The sequence below is a fragment of the Mytilus trossulus genome, chromosome 5, assembly GCF_036588685.1.
Source record: "Mytilus trossulus isolate FHL-02 chromosome 5, PNRI_Mtr1.1.1.hap1, whole genome shotgun sequence".
Lineage (NCBI taxonomy): Eukaryota > Metazoa > Mollusca > Bivalvia > Mytilida > Mytilidae > Mytilus > Mytilus trossulus.
In genome coordinates, this window is record NC_086377.1 from 53,102,236 (window position 1) to 53,120,043 (window position 17,808).

The 17,808-nt window shown below is 30.6% G+C and overlaps 1 protein-coding gene and 1 pseudogene across 1 annotated transcript; one reads left to right on the plus strand and one right to left on the minus strand.

Moving 5' to 3' along the window:
- The first annotated feature begins 621 nt into the window (after positions 1–621).
- LOC134718068 (uncharacterized) lies at positions 622–12,788 on the plus strand (annotated as a pseudogene).
- Positions 12,789–13,132: 344 nt separating this feature from the next.
- LOC134718069 (uncharacterized) lies at positions 13,133–17,741 on the minus strand. The gene is made up of 5 exons (XM_063580561.1): positions 17,676–17,741; positions 16,172–16,386; positions 15,779–15,852; positions 14,764–14,885; positions 13,133–14,233 (listed from the first exon to the last, which is right to left on the minus strand). Exons 1-5 carry the CDS (start codon positions 17,739–17,741, stop codon positions 13,133–13,135), a joined length of 1,578 nt encoding a protein of 525 aa, XP_063436631.1.
- Positions 17,742–17,808: the final 67 nt, after the last annotated feature.

A 17,808-nucleotide genomic window follows, 5' to 3' on the forward strand; every position in this document is an offset into this window, starting at 1 on the left:
TGATCCATACGATGTATCTGTGTCGGGTCATTTTTACGACGTGTTAGATTGTGGTTTATCATTACGTCGTCTGATCTTTATAATACCGAATGTGACTGACAAAAACCATCAAAGAAAAAATATTGTTAGTGGCTTATACCGCTTACATGAAAAACATAAAGGTAAATTGCCAACAGTACTGTAAGCTAATTGACAAAAGATTTAGATTATGCGATAGCAAAAACAAGAATCATGCAGAACAATTGAGCCAGAATATTAATTCCATCATTCCTTATTCTTTTGGTAATCATTCTAAATGTGAATTATCGTGGTGTAACAACCATAAAAAAAAGTATTCCGTAAGGCAAAGAATTAAACGGAGAGGAAATGTTTGCTGATCTATCAAATTTGTTTGATTCATACACAAAGAACTCAGATAAGTTAGCTAACTGTGGCAGCTTACAAGGAAACGAATCCTTAAATCAAACTATCGCTATAAAGGCACCAAAAGCTAAGCATTTTGGGAAGTAGTGAATCCTTCCTTTCCGAGTATGCGTGGGAGTTATTCAGTAAAACGAAGGTCGTCCTTATATACCACAAGAATACGAAGCTCATAAATTGTCACCGGGAAAATTTACAGTCATGCCTACGGCAAAAATAGACAAAAAGCGCAAGCATGACGAAGTGCATGCAATGTTCCAGGAGGCCAAGAGAAAAAGACTAGTCAAAAAAGAAAAATTCAACTTAAATCTAAGGGCCAAAGAAATACGAGAAGGCATAACATATGCAACCTCTACATCTGCACCAGCAAATTCGAGAGAGAAAGTTGGTGATATTTCAACTATTCCTGATACTGAAGTAGAAGTGACGGAAGAGCCTGTGTCTTTGTTTACTTTGACCTTGAAACTACAGGATTCGGTAAGAAATTAATTGTTTTTGTTTTTGGCTTTCTTTTATTATATAGCCAATAGAATCATTATCTTTTTTCGGCTACAGATTATTTTTTTATTTATGAAGAATTCTTTGATTTGAATCTACGCTGAGTAATTGGAAATTTATAAAAAAAAAATCAGGCGAAACCAGTATGTCATTCGAAAAAGGACAAAAAGACAACTTAGAATATAATGTATTGCGTTTCTATAGGTTCTAAGATTTGTGGTAAAATTAACAGGTTTCGAGAACTAAAATGCATGTAGGAATACTAGTAGAAATAGGTTAAACACTACATCTCTGTATATACAGATGACTAAATGAGCAACAATCAGCTATATTGTTCATAAGTATTCCAAAAATATAATAAGAGGGAGGGTTGTGTACAGCTCCGAAGTATTTTACCAAAAACAAAACGTAAACCAAAGGGACATTAAAAACTTATAAAATGAAGACAAGCTGACAACAGCATGGCAAAACACAAAAAAAGAATAAATGCAAATACAATTTTGATCGAAGCTATTACCTTCTACGTTCTATTGTCTCCTGTAGTTTAAGCCCACCAATCACGTCAAGGTCAGAGACTTATATGGCAGGTTTTTTTGGTTTGTTTTTTTACATATCTTTCCCCATTAAATAGATAATTATTATAATAGTCCAAGTAAATACCATATATTTTAAGTAACCCCCAATATTATTTGACCAATATTTTGAACTCCAAAATATACCAATTTTGAAAAATTGTTACCTAAAAACATACAGTACGCCTAGATGCAGAACATTTGCTTGAGTATCCTTTTCACCTCCTTGCGCCTCACACACTTTTCTTGAATAGTTATGATTGTCTTGTTAATTTGAAAGTATATTTATTTATATGTATTTTATTTTTTGAGTTTGAAAAATAAGTAACTACTGCTAATTTTCCAAGTATAATGCATAAATCCCCTTTGGATACTAGACTCAAGCTAGCGAAAAATAATATACATGAAGCGAGCAAAGAATAAGCTCGCGAACAATAAAACCGCGCTGTCATGATCTAGCCTAAAACACGAAGACTTGCAACAACCAGAAACGTCCTTTTTAATCTGATGACAGTAATTTCATGCAGATTTACAACATTAGATCAATAAAGGCTGCTGCAAAGAATGACCAATTGACACACTTGGTAGCACAGATGAGATACGCAAAAATTACTTAATGGTCAAATTAGTGACTAACCCAATATAAAGTGATTGATTTAAGGTCAAAGCATAAAGAGTTTACAGGGATGGTAGCAGTATCAATGGTAAAGCATTTGTCATATGTAATATGAACAAAATATTGGCAATCCGGAAGGAATCAAAAAAGGTTTTCATGCAACAGTCAGCCATATGTATGGTGACCACCAATACCGCACAGACTATTGGTGTGGATATCTGAAAAACAAAGAAAACTGTCTACTCAAACCTTCCATGTAGAAAAGATTTCAAACACAGCCCGACAAATTATCTATAGTAGGGTATTTACAGGCAAATAAGAGCCCCAACAACATTTTAGCTTTAGAAACTCCAAATACCAAACATTACTCATCATCTTCCAGCCTGAACTACAGAGTCAGCTCTGCTGTACTGCAAAAAAATATAAAAATAAGGATAATAAATATTATCATTACATTTCAGAGGTAATAAAATAAAATTATTTAAATCCTATATTTTATTCATGACGATTGGTTAATGTCCAAATAATTACCCAACAAAGACTAAATATAGGAAAATTCAATTTTGTAATGGCTCAAACACTATATAAATACAAGTAACCAATCAAAATTTATAACATAATGTGAACTATCTATACCTTAATTAACAGAACCTCTGGCTCTTCTTTTATAAAAAAAAAAAGAAAGGTGTAAGGTTGGTTCGTGGAATATATTTATTTTCTATCCTCATTATTATTATGTTTTTAATAATAGGAATGTCTGCATATTTTCAAAATATATACGTAAATAAATAATTTGAGGATTTGTCCTCAGTTTGTATCTATTGTCAGTATTGACAACACATAATTTAATACTAAGTACCTCTTTTGTAAATATATAAAAAAAAAAAAAAATACCAGTTGGCCATACACATGAAGATATTGATAAAGCTTTTTACCTAAGATATAAACAATCTTTTTGAATAGCTGAAGCATTTGTGTATTTTAAATTGATTGTCTGCGAAAAGAAGTGAATCAAATCCCTTTGCAGTACAGTTGAGCACTTTTACATTCAGCCATTTAGTACCCTTAACCTGACTTGTTATCAATTTTAATCATAAATCTTATAATGGAAAATAGAAAAATAAGGCATGGGATAATTAGAAACTCTGGATATAATCGTTTGAGATTTGGCATAACTCGTTCATTCAAACACCACGATATGTGATTGAATGTTTCCGTTCAGAGCAATGACATTTGAGAGTCCCTCCGGAAAGTGACACAAGTATAAAATGACAGTCTGACACCTTGACTGTTCTACGTTGTGTGTACTAGTGTTTATCTGTTTGTGTTTTCCATTTTGAGTCGGTTTTTTTTTTAGTTTGGTATCTTTCGTCTCTCTTTGAAGAATAATTCGACATTTTTTATCTAAATAATTAAGAATTACTTTTTAATCAAGTACACAATATACTTGATTTATTACTTGTTCCCGATACGCAATATTATCATGTCCCTTATCTTGAAAAGATAGGGCATTTATTGATGCACATGATTGTCAGTTTGCTGTCGGTCCACCATTAAAAATTTTAGTTTTATGATGTTGATTACAGTATCACTTGACCAATTTTTGATGAAATTTAAACACAACACCATTGTAGGACCTTAACCTACAGGTTGATATTGATATTATTGGTTTTAATGCCAATTTTCTTGCACCAGATGCGCATTTAAACAATACATGTCTCTTCAGTGATGCTTTAACATATACTGTTGAAGAGTTTTGTCCCTTGTTAACTTCTAGAGGTGGGTTTCGGCTTGTTTCTCCTGGTGATAATAATGATCAAACATCATTAAAAAAATTGTACATCTTTCCTTCAACAATGCCTGTTGGCTATCCATTGCATAAATCTTGATCGGAATACAGAGTCTTGCATATATCATCACTACAAAATTCCTTGAAAACTTAGTTCAATAGGCAAATATGTGAAAGTGTTTCGTGCACTTAAGGACTCTGCTTTATATTTCATATACGCTCGGTCTAATGAAAAGTCAATGTCATTTCAAATAGCCAAATCCGTGAAAGGAATCAGAGCTTTGCATGAAGGAGATACATTCCTTAATTTATAAACATTTCTAATATTTTGTACCAGCAAATTTTAATAACACATAAAATCCGTATGTTCATGCCAGCACCGCAGAAATGTGTCAAGTATTTGTACAATTAAAAATTGCTGCCCAGGGTTTAACAATATTATTTAATCTACTAAAAGTATCATTATCAATGTGGTGGCTAGAAACAAATTTAAAAGAATAAAAATAAGTATCATAATTGATTCATTGAATAAAATGCCATAGTAATAGAAAACAAATTAGAAACAAATGTTAGACATGCATAAAGTATACAGCTATGAATTATAAAGTCTGGATTTTGTCAAACACACAATATTGTAGGGTCCCGTTTTGGATCTCAAAATATGGTGTAACTTTTGTAAAAAAATGATTTGGGGATTTTTAGATTGTGTCCCCTTTACCCTGAAAAACTTGAGCTGGGTAAGAACAAACATAATTTTGTTTTATACTATAAAACTCTTTAACAATAAACTAAACATAACAAAACAAATTAAAATAAGCAATTCAACACAGCTTGGATATCACATGCAGCATGAATCGGGCATTAACCGGCTATCACAGTTTTGTTGTCATCACTTTGAACAGACCAAGACCTAAAATAACATATTGACATGGCCTGGATCACAGCTTCACATTCAAATCGACTTTTGAAGGCCTTTTTTTTTAAGTTCATCTTTTAGTTTTAGTCGAGCTGAAGAGAATGATTCCCCTCTGCGTTGCTGAATTGGTCCAATGTCTTCATCAGGGGTCAATCCCATGGACTGTTTTCTTTTTAAGAGTAAGGATCAATCCCTAGAAGGTATAGTAGACAACCAAACCATTAAGTCAGGAAGAAGGATGAGCTATGGACAAAGATTTTTTTTTCTTTTTAAGAGGAAAGGTCTATTCCTAGAAGGTATAGTAAACAACCAAAACATTAAGTCAGGAAGAAGGATGAGCAAAAGACAGACTTTTGTTCTTTTTAAGAGGAAAGGTCTATTCCTAGAAGGTATAGTAAACAACCAAAGCAATAAGTCAGGAAGAAGAATGAGCAATGAACAAAGACAAACTCAGGAACAAAAATCACACATACCAACAAACAATAGCATAACTGTGGCAACCTCGGGTGCACCTTTAGAAAACCATTTTAATATAGAATGTCAAGACCTGTAGACATTATGTCATTGAATGGTGTAAAAATGAATTTATTACACATTTGCCGGATAGCACTGATAACGCAAACGTTATAGTGAGATGTCTTACAGATCTGTTTACACAACCTGGTAGAGGTGGACATTCAAAGTCTTGAATCAACTGAAACTCATGATGAACAAGGTTCCTTTTTTTCAACACTAAATGAAAATTCTCATTTATCAGTTGAGGAACTTATCAGGTTTTCATTTACCTACCATAAATATTGTATTCCAACTTGAATCAATTATGAATGAATTTCATCAAGTTTTCATTTACCTACCATAAATATTGTATTCCAACTTGAATCAATTATGAATGAATTTCATCTAGATCACTAAAATGTTTTGATTCATTTTAATTTTTTCAAAAATTGTAAATCTTTAATTTCCAAAAGGTTAGAAAAGTACAAACACATCAATAATTCATTTTACAAGATAAACTTTGATAAACTATTGTCGGCTCTCAATAAAGACATTGTTGATAAAAATTTAGTTGAAGATGCAAAAATGATCTGTGAAAATCTTAATTCATGTAGCTTGAGCTTGAATTGAAAATATCCTCTCATATCACTTAAATATGCACGGTCAATTATAAATGATGAATGCCAAAATTGGACAATTAAAGTTATAGGAAATGACCGTGCACACCTATGGCAAACTGATGACAATGACCTAACATTTACCACAAAATAAATTGAAATAGTAGACAATTTAACATGGAAGCCTTATTTTAAAAGAGAAATAATCAATTTAGATTGGATAGATCTGCCTCTGAAATTTGATGATTTTTCAACTTTTTAATATTGTAAATGTAATAGATAACATGCCAATTTGTAAAGGCATTTGCATTGATACATTTAAAGATATCATAAAAGACGATTTAAAATTAATACATTTTGTATTAAAAACTCAAAAGTCATTGCATTAGCAGATGGAAAGGACTAAAGAGCATTTACATGCACTCATTTACTTTCAACACTTGGAACTTCCCTTTGTTTCTATTGCAATAATTTAAGAAATGCTTTTTATAAAAAAAAAAAAAAGAAGATCTGTGTTTTAAACCAAAGTTATAACTAATTCTTATAAAACACCCCATAAACACAATGAGTTGAGTAAAGATTTCATAGCCTTTAATGAAAGATATAGGTGCTTCCAGAAAAAAATGGATTAAATGTCTGGAAAAATGAATGAAATCAATGTTCTTCAAAATGATGACAACAAAGAATTAACAAAAACGTTTATAAATCTGAAAAAGGGAATCAATGTATCAATGAAAAGGTCAATAACCCAACTTACTTAGTTGAATCTTGTGAGACAGGAACTTTTGAAAATCTTTTACATTTGATTCAATATGTAGACGAGTATCAGGTCTGTCAAATGGATCAAAGTACTCTTCCTCCTTCCCAAAAACTATAAACTTGCAAGTAGAAAGACTGCAGTGAATAATTTTCCAAAAAAAGACCTTCTGAAAAATCATGTTCATAGTCATACTGGAAAAGAAAATGACATCTTTCTTGAACATTTTTTGCAAGATCAAGCAAAGGCCATTAGCACTTCCAAAATTGACATGAGATGGCATCCAGATGTTATAGAATTCTAATAAATGTTATAACCAATGGGCCAAATCGGGTTTTATGAACCTGCCAAGTGACAAGCTTTTAAATTTATACAGAAAAACATCTGGTTGGTGCTATGAAAATATTGAAGCTATGTCTAAAAATTTGACCATAGTTGAAAACATCCAGAAAATAAAATTGGAATGCTGATTTTTAATGAATTGAAAATTAAAGAAGGTTTAGTCTATTCTGCTGAAACAGATAAATTGCCTGGTTTCGCAGAGGGGGATGAAATAGCAACCAATATCATACAGTTTTCTTCAAGAGCTTATTTTCAGACTTTGCTTACCCCTGTGCATACTTAGCTGTAAAAAACTTGGCTGGAGCTCAAATATATAATGCCTTTTGGGAAGGGATTTACTTGTTGCATCGCTTTGGATTCACCATGTTATTGTCAATCTGTGATGGTGCTTCTGATAATAGAAACTTCATAAAATCTTGTGCCGAATCATTTCCATGTTACCCACAATCTCAACATTTGTGCATAAATCCTGTGAATGGGGGACCTATTTTTTCATGTCTGATCCACATCTTTAAAAATTTGCGAAATACTTTTCATTCAAGTGGTCATACAGAATGTCATAAAAGAACAATAGAACTAGAAGGCAAAGAAATCACATGGGACCATTTTGTTTCTGTCTTTTAAAGGGAATGTAAAAGAGTTTTACAAAGTTAAATGCAGATGCCATTTTCCTCAACTTTTCAAAAATGAGAGTTAACCTAGCTGTACACATATTAAGTAATGCTGTTGCCAAAGAAATGGAAGAAAATGAAAATGGTGTTACGTAAGACACTCAAAAAAATATAAAGTATCTTCAAGAATATTTCAAATTCTAAATAGCGAAGAGCCAATGAAAGAAGAAACTGACCCCGAATACCTGAATTTGTACAAATAAATGATTGTTTTTTTCAATGGTCTACAGAATTGGAACATGAAATAATATTGCCTTCAGAAATACAAAAGCATAATTTTTCTTGGCAAACCATTCAAGATGTTCACCTTACACTGTCCTCTATCATAGAACTAGTAAAATAGGTAGGATCACAACAATTTCAAGTGAAAAATCAAACAAAACCATACATAATTCCTAGATTTAAAAAAGATTTAACCAAGATATTGTTGTGCCAAATATGCACATATAAAACATTAATTTGATTCATAATTGTCATATTATTAATGTAAATGTGTTTTTCACAAATTGCTCAACACTGTAGCTTCCATTGGGTATTTATAAACTTTTATTACTGTAAACATGGTAAATATGAAGATTATTGCAATATTTTTATTATTGCGCAAAATGTGTCAGGGTTTTAAATGTACACATTACCACCGACTACCATTAATCATTGCAATTTTCATTTAATAAGTATTGACAGTTGTATTTGAATTCCATTTAAACCAATCAAACGTTCATTTTAAAATTGAAATACTTTTTTGGAAAATTTTACCGCTCTTTAAATAATTTATTCAGATGTTACCTTACATTGACCATATTCTGAGGATAATAGTGAACAATACAACAGGAAATCTGATTTTGTTATTTTGATGATTTTTCGACATTTTACTGTAAATTTGATTATCTTTTTTATAATGTAATTGATGTTACCTTAAAGCGGTCATTTGACCAAGACAATTTTCTAATATGTACTGATAATTGTATTTGATGTTACCTTAAATTGGTCATGTTACCGATATACTCTTTAATATGTATTGACAATTGTATTCAAATTCCATTTGAACTAACCAAACTTTCATTTTAAAATTGTAATAATTTTTTGGAAAATTTTACCGCTCTTTGGATAATCTATTCAGATGTTACCTTAAATTGACCATATACTGAGGAAAATAGTAAACAATACAACAGAAAATCTGATTTTGTTATTTTGATGATTTTTCGACATTTTACTGTAAATTTGATTTTTTTTTTATAATTGTAATTGATGTTACCTTAAAACGGTCATTTGACCAAGACAATTTTCTAATATGTACTGATAATTGTATTTGATGTTACCTTAAATTGGTCATGTGACCGATATACTCTTTAATATGTATTGACAGTTGTATTTGAATTCCATTTAAACCAATCAAACGTTCATTTTAAAATTGTAATACTTTTTTGGAAAATTTTACCGCTCTTTGAATAACTTATTCAGATGTTACCTTAAATTGACCATATTCTGAGGATAATCGTAAACAATACAACAGGAAATCTGATTTTGTTATTTTGATGATTTTTCCACTTTTTACTGTAAATTTGATTATCTTTTTTATAATTGTAATTGATGTTACCTTAAAGCGGTCATTTGACCAAGACAATTTTCTAATATGTACTGATAATTGTAATTGATGTTACCTTAAATTGGTCATGTGAGCGATATACTCTTTAATATGTATTGACAATTTTATTCAAATTCCATTTGAACTAATCAAAGCTTCATTATAAAATTGTAATACTTTTTTAAAAAATTTTACCGCTTTTTGGATAATCTATTCAGATGTTATCTTAAATTGACCATACTCTGAGAATAATTGCAAATCATACAAGAGCAAATCTAATATTGGTATTCTGATGATTTTTCGACATTGTACTGTAAATTTGACATTTTTTTTGATAATTGTAATTGATGCTACCTTAAATCGGTCATTTGACTAAGACAATTTTCTTATATGAATTGATAATTGTATTTGTAGTAACCTCAAATCGGTTATTTGACCGAGATACTTTCTAATATATATTAATAATTGTATTTGAGGCAAATTTGAACCAACCAAACCTTCATTACAGAATTATTATACTTATTTAGTTAGTTTTACTGTAAATTTGACAATTTTTTTTGATAATTGTAATTGATATTACCTTAAATCGTTCATTTGACCAAGACAATTTTCTAATATGTATTGATAATTGTAATTGATGTTACCTCAAATTCGTCATGTGACCGATATACTTCTCAAAATGTATTAACAGTTGTATTTTATTTCAATTGGGACCAATGAAACATTTCCTTATAAAATTGTAATACTTTTTTCGAACATTTTACCACTTTTTGGATAATTTATTCAGATGTTATCTTAAATTGACCATACTCTGAGAATAATTGCAAATCATACAAGAGCAAATCTAATATTGGTATTCTGATGATTTTTCGACATTTTACTGTAAATTTGACATTTTTTTTTGATAGTTGTAATTGATGCTACCTGAAATCGGTCATTTGACTAAGACAATACGTAAGATTCAGATTACCGAACGTCAAGAACTCTTTTGTACATGAAGGTACGTAAGTCGTGTGACGTCGGGGCAACTATTTGTTTACATTGACGACAATGGACTCTGATTTTAAGAATTAAAACGTCACGGAAATCAAACAGTTCTTGAAAAACAGAGGTGTTAAAACAACGGGTTATAAAAAGAGTAAATTAGTTGAACTAGCTGAAGAAGCGGAATTACAAAAGATTCCCGCCTTTGAACCCGATAATTACATATTCGCAAATAAAATACGGCGAACTGTAGATGGTGTTGAGTTGCCGCATCCCAAGACTGTTATTGATTGGTCTGATGATTTAAATACAATTCCAATAATTGAAGCGTTTGATGTTAATCATTATTTAAAAAAACATTTGTAACTGGACAAATGAACGTTTGAAAGGCTATAAAAATGACAACAGTTACCGTCTTCATTCTAATGGACATATCCGTGATGTTAGGCAGTCAAAATTTCACAGCGATATACATTATGTAAGAGCAGCATGTGTACCAGAAGAGAGACAGTCTGCTGACCCGTACGAAGTTTGGATAGTGGTCCTATTTGATGGGTCAATACATTCAGCAGAATGTACATGTGTGGCGTAAGTTCTTACCTGAATAATCCGAGTCCGAGGGTGTGGGTGCCGATAGGGTTTACAGAATAGAGAATAATGGGGTGTTAAAATATAAAGAATAACACAAGAAAATAATGAATAGATTGGTTAAAAAGTATGCTGATAACAGAAAAGAATAATAATATCAAGAATACGGTTATCAAGTACATGTAATTGTATAATTCTGACTAGCCATTTATCTTTTTCAAATAAAAATGAAATAATGAGCGAGAAAAATAAAATAAAGATTAAAAAAGATGAATAATCCCATCAAGAAATGCAAAAAAAATGTGTATTTTTATTATGTCATCTGTTTTTGATTTTTAACTTACATGGAATGCCACATTATCAGTTCACTCCAAATTAACTGTAAAATTAAAGGGCACATAAAATTAATTTCCAGTTTTTTTCCTCAGAATTATCACCTTCAAAAAAGAGATGCAAACAAGCGTGGATAGTCAATGTTGATTTTTCAGAGACAAAAGATTTTTTTTTCAAGCAACTTTTTGTTTTTATTTTTTAAATTTAGGGAAACATTGTTTTTTTTTTAATGTTTAAATTTCCCTCGAGCACTTCTAAAAAATGAATACTTCAGTGTATATAATTATTTTACAGTGGTGATGGAACATGTAAGCACGTGGCAGCACTCCTGTTCGGGATGCAAAGATTTTGTCAGGATTTGTCCGATAGATCGGTTATTTCTGTTACTGACAAGGCTGCTAAATGGGTTAACCCAGTCAGAACATCAGCTCCAGTAAAAATAACCTCTTTAGACCTGAGGAGTGAGCCTACAGGACAACCACCAATCAAACCAACAAGTGACCATTATAGGCCATCTTGTCATTACATGTCACCACATGCTATAGAAAAAGAAATGCTTCGGTTAATAAAATCAGAAAACTTACCAGCATGTGCAGCATATGTTCTGTCAGATAGCTCTGGTTCGGAGTATGATTTTGAGTGCCTGCCTGTCAACATACTAGATCTAGCAACACAATTTAATAATGATGATTCGTCAGATGATTCACTTGAATCTTTTATTGAGCACATACATAGAAATATCCCTGATAATTATTTCACTGATATATTCGAAAAGACCATCAGTCAGAGTGATAGTGATTTGTGGTTTTATCAGAGACATGGCAGAATAACAGCTTCCATTTTATATAGTTGTCTTCATTTTACAGGAAGAAACCCTGATGGCCATCTAGTCAAACTCATTTTAGGTCTTGCAAACAGTGTTTATTCAGACTTGCCTGCTTTAAGACATGGAAAAAAATTTGAACATGTTGCTAGAGAGTCTTATCTTCATGACAAAAAAAACTTGCATGATAGTTTAGAATGTAAATTATCTGGGTTTGTAATTGACAACAACAGTCCTTACTTAGGTTGCTCTCCTGATGGTTTACTAGAGTGTAAATGCTGTGGACAAGGTTGTTTGGAAATAAAATGTCCGTTTAAATTTTCAGAAGAAACTCCAATCAATGCTGCTTGTTTAGACAAAACAAACTTTCACATAGAAAATGATACTCCACTTATGAAGAGAAATGACACATCTCCGTATTACTGTCAAATTCAATGTCAGTTGCAGTTACTAAAAGAAAATGGTGTGATTTTGTATTATTTACTTTTAAAGGTGTACATCATGAGCGAATACCATTTGATGAAAAATTTTGTTCTAATGTTTTACCAAAACTTGCATCATTCTACAGTTTATATGTTCTACCAAAAATTCTGCTAGTATAGACGTTAGAATTCCACATGTACATTTTGTATCAGTTGAATACTTTGTTTGAAGTTCATTACAATTCACGAAAAAAAAAGAGTGATAAAGTTTGGTTATATAATTTAATTTGATTAAACATAACTAAAATAAACAATATTAAACATAATAAATATCATCTTTTATTTTAAGACAACTTATGATATATGCTAAATAGTCTCTATTCTTCTAAATTTATAAAAGACAACTCTTTCAAATGGGAGATAACCTACTGTTGTGCCTAGACGTGTACATCTGTTAGTTTTGACAATACACGATAAAGCCATATTTCCACTACTTATCAGTTTTTGAAAGAAAATTTTAGAACAGAATAATTCTCTTATTAAGCTTTTTGATTTTTTTTAATCAAGGAATATAATTTGTAGTATTAACATGAATCATAAAAGAAAAAAAGAATCACTGGAGAAAAAAAAATTGCCAATCATTGCTTCTTTAATTAATATATATGTCAAATAAATTTCCAATGATTTATAAAACAAAACACGTTTTATAACTTTTGAACTAATGGTTTCATCAGGTTACAAAAAAATCCTGCAACCTTAAGAGCCTGATTAGCTACAGAAAGTGAATTTATTGGCATAACACCACTTAAGAATTTATAAGATTTCAGTCTCTGGATTGATCTTTCTACATGTATTCTAAAAGGGGCTATGGATTTTGATTCCTTAATCTCCTTTGCCGTAAGACATCGTCCTTTTCCAAGTTTACATGGTCTGGTAAATGGTGGCATATTTAAGGTGGCACCTTTTGATAATAATAAGTCTTTGATTAAAAAACCTCTGTCAGCCGTTACATGATCCCCCTTTTCAATCAGATCAATGAATCCACTTCTTTCAGTAATGCTCCTATCAGAAATGTTACCAGTCCATAAGTCAGATATAAACGAAAAAGCTCCATTTGGTGTTATACCTACAAGCGTTTTAAAAGTGTTCTTTGACTTGTAATTTGACCACGTTTTTGACTGTGCTGTTGGGTTTCTTGGTCTCTGCACATAAAATTCAGTAGCATCGATGATTACACGAGTGTTAGGATATTTTCTACGAAAGGATAGAGGCATGTGTTTTTTAATCTTTTCTTTAGATGGCCATTTAATAAGTGGTCCTAAACATTGTGCCATTAAAGATATCCAAGTCGTGAAAACCCTGCTAATTGTTGACTGTGAAACACCAAACAAAAGAGACAACACATATGTGTTTAGTCCTAGCCTCAATCTCAAAAGAGTTATAACAAACTCTTCAAAAAAAGTCAACTTCCTTGAAGCACCAGGTTTTTTCTTGTTATTTACTTGCCATCTTTTACCGTCACTTGAGTCGGGACCCATCCAGTATTTCATTTTTGAAGCATGTCCTTCTAATAATTTAAAAATTCCAAAAAGCATTGAAATACTTGGCAGTCCAAGAAAACATTTAACATTACTATTTGATTTAGTCAACTTTTCAACAAGTTTGTCCTTAAGCAGTTCATCTGTATTATTAAACTTCTCATTTAAAACTTTATTTTCCTCTTTGGTAGCATGAAGTTCAACTTGTAGCAATTTAACTTGCTTCTGTAGCTGGTTATTATCTGTCTCATATCTTTGACATTTTTGCTGTGAAACAAAGGTAATAATTATAAATATATAAATCAAGGCAAACAATTTATGACATTGTTTTTGTATTTTTTGTTTACTTAAGTCAAGTTGGTAACAATAAAAGATTGATTGATTTTTGGTTGCTTAACATTCAATTTCAGTGGCAAATATTTCATGCATGTTCAGAATGAAATACAGTTATATGGTAAAATGACTTAAAAAAAACCATTTACATGTAATACTATTTTTAAACATGTTCATGTTGGATTACAAATTTTAAAAGTAAATATATATTTAGTAAAATGTTTGAATAGATCATATTTAATATTGATGTATTAATTTGAATATAAAAGCACCTTGCTTCTTACATTATATCATTTTTGATGTATGAACTGCCATCTAATAAATTAAAACAAATCAATTTTTGATTGAAATACATATTATTTCTATAGTTCATAAGATTAAAAAATATCTTTTTCATGGCTTTTGACTCTTATATCCAGTGGAGGAATTTTCAATACCAAATAAAATCCCAATTAATTTCGTACCTCTAAAGCGTTGCTATTTTCAATTAATATTGCACATTTTTCCTCAATGGAGACATCTTCACTAACTTCAGTGCTAGTGCAATACGTGTGGTCCAAACTTGGCTTTTCAATGTAGGAAATTACTGAAAGTAAGTAAATATGTACCATTTAAATTAGAATTATTTGACTACAATGAACATCAGTCAGGATCATAGACTGGTCGATTTTAAAGAATTAAACGTACAAAATGTGCATGTAATTTAGAAAGTTGTAGTACAAAAATGTAGTTAATCATTTTATAAATTGGAACTAGAACCATATGTTTATTAATAATACTTTATTCCGAAAGCAATACAGCTTATAAATAGGATACATATATACACAATTTTACACCAATATAAGAATTTTACAAGAGATATATAATATATATAAACATAAGGTGTGCACGAAAGAACATATGCAATGTAATACATACTACATAATACTTAAGAGCCATAACTCTCAGAACACATATCTTTTCTACTGGAACTTTAACGACTGTCCACCAGTATGCCAGTTGATGGTGTACATGTAGTGTGCAGACAAAATTAATCTGAGACTCATATCTATCTTTTCAAAATACTTTTTAAATTTTGTTTTTGAAGTTAAGTTTATTTTGTGATAAAATAATATTGGCAATTATTTTATCTTGAAATTGTGAAGATAAATTGTTTTAAATTTAATATATGACTTTTATATTTGTATTTTAATTAGAATAATATTATAATTGTTATTTTAGCATTGTTTACTAATTGATTTTATGTCGTCATTGACTGATTAATCACAATTATTATTGTTAAATTAAATTATGAAAACCGTCCATGCACTTTATATATATATATATATGCCTATCAGAACATGCAGTCATACAATAGACTGACCCCTATGTTTCTTGGTTCAATTACAAGTAGCTCCCTCTGATTTACAACAGTACCATGGTGGCACACTGACTATTCATTCGATAACATCAATTTTTTTTAGTTTTACTTAAAATTACCTGGATTATCTGGTATGTTATTCTTTTGTCTTGGTACTTTTGGCAGTTGTGAAACTGTAACAATGTTTGCTGGTCTGTAAAATATATATATACATGTATATTAAAAAATAAATATATCTTCATGTGCATACAGTCCAATATTTAAAAAACACTGTTCATGAACATGAAAACCATTTTTTAAGTTGTCAAAGCTTATTATCTTGGAGCCTCGTGGACATAAGAGGGGTAATTTCCGCCTCTTTTAAACAGATAAAAGGGACTAACATCTACCCCCCCCCCCCCAACACACACACAATTTTCTTTTACTGTTTCATCATAATAGGCAAACAAGACAAAAATATATTGAAGAATGAAAAAGAAAGAGGACACTAATTTCAACTATTTGTTACTTACTGTGTTGTCAATATCAATTGTTCAATGGGACGTAACGTACTGTTCTTGGTGTCTCTTGGTGTTCCAGTTTTGTAGTTGTTGTAGGCAAATAGGGTTGGGACTGCATTTTCCTTCGTAGGTCTTCCTTCAATAAAATGACGGGAGCAAAGTGCATGCCAGTGACAATTTGGATCGGGATTAAACCCTTCCTTCTTATCTGAGACAACCAGAGCTTCCTTAGTTTAGGATTCTTTATGACTGAAGGAAGTACACGAAAGTCGACGATACATCCATTTAAAATCATATCAGGATACTTTACAGCATTATGTTTCTTTCGTGAATCGTTGGAGCAACCCTCCGCTATGCAGTGAAAATTCACCATGCTTCTTTTCGAAGCTTTACCGCTCAAAAACTATCATAATAATTTTACATGACGTACATTATATACATGTGCTTTGACACAAAACATGCCCATAATAACGCAAAATCTCGCAGTAAACGTTATCACTAGGGCGAGACTAACGGTAACCTCAAATACGGAACGGATAATCTGAATCTTACGTATTTTCTTATATGAATTATTAATTGTATTTGTAGTAACCTCAAATCGGTTATTTGACCGAGATACTTTCTAATATATATTGATAATTGTATTTGAGGCAAATTTGAACCAACCAAACCTTCATTACAGAATTATTATACTTATTTAGTTAGTTTTACTGTAAATGTTCTAATATGTATTGATAATTGTAATTGATGTTACCTCAAATTCGTCATGTGACCGATATACTTCTCAATATGTATTAACAGTTGTATTTTAATTCAATTGGGACCAATTAAACATATCATTATAAAATCGTAATACTTTTTTCGAACATTTTACCACTTTTTGGATAATTTATTCAGATGTTATCTTAAATTGACCATATTCTGAGGATAATTGTATGTAATACAACAGCAAATCTGATATTGGTATTTTGATGATTTTTCGACATTTCACTGTAAATTTGACAATATTTTTGATAATTGTAATTGATGTTACATCAAATCGGTCATGTAACCAATATTCTATTTAATATGTATTGACAGCTGTATTTGAATTCAATTTGAACCAAACAAACTTTCATTATAAAATTGTAATACTTTTTTCATAAATTTTACCACTTTTTGGATAATTTATTCAGATGTTATCTTAAATTGACCATATTCTGAGGATAATTGTATATAATACAACAGCAAATCTGATATTTTGATGATTTTTCGACATTTTACTGTTAATTTGACAATATTTTTGATAATTGTAATTGATGTTACATCAAATCGGTCATTTGACCAAGACAATTTTCTAATATGTATTGATAATTGTAATTGATGTTACCCAATATACTCTTTAATATGTATTGACAGTTGTATTTGAATTCCATTTAAACCAATCAAACTTTCATTTTAAAATTGTAATACTTTTTTGGAAAATTTTACCGCTCTTTGGATAATTTATTCAGATGTTACCTCAAATTGACCATACTCTGAGAATAATTGTATGTAATACAACAGCAAATCTGATATGTGTATTTTGACGATTTTTCGACATTTTACTGTAAATTTGACATTTTTTTTGATACATGTAATTGATGTTACCTTAAATCGGTCATGCAACC

What these genes read in the sequence shown, in the direction of transcription:
- LOC134718069 (XM_063580561.1), bottom strand. Translation starts at nt 17,741, where the DNA reads ATGTCGAAAAATCGTCAAAATACACATATCAGATTTGCTGTTGTATTA. An exon ending in CAATTGATATTGACAACACA is followed by an intron (nt 15,853 to 16,171) that starts GTAAGTAACAAA and finishes TATATTTTACAG; the next exon opens with ACCAGCAAACATTGTTACAG. An exon ending in TAACATACCAGATAATCCAG is followed by an intron (nt 14,886 to 15,778) that starts GTAATTTTAAGT and finishes ACTTACTTTCAG; the next exon opens with TAATTTCCTACATTGAAAAG.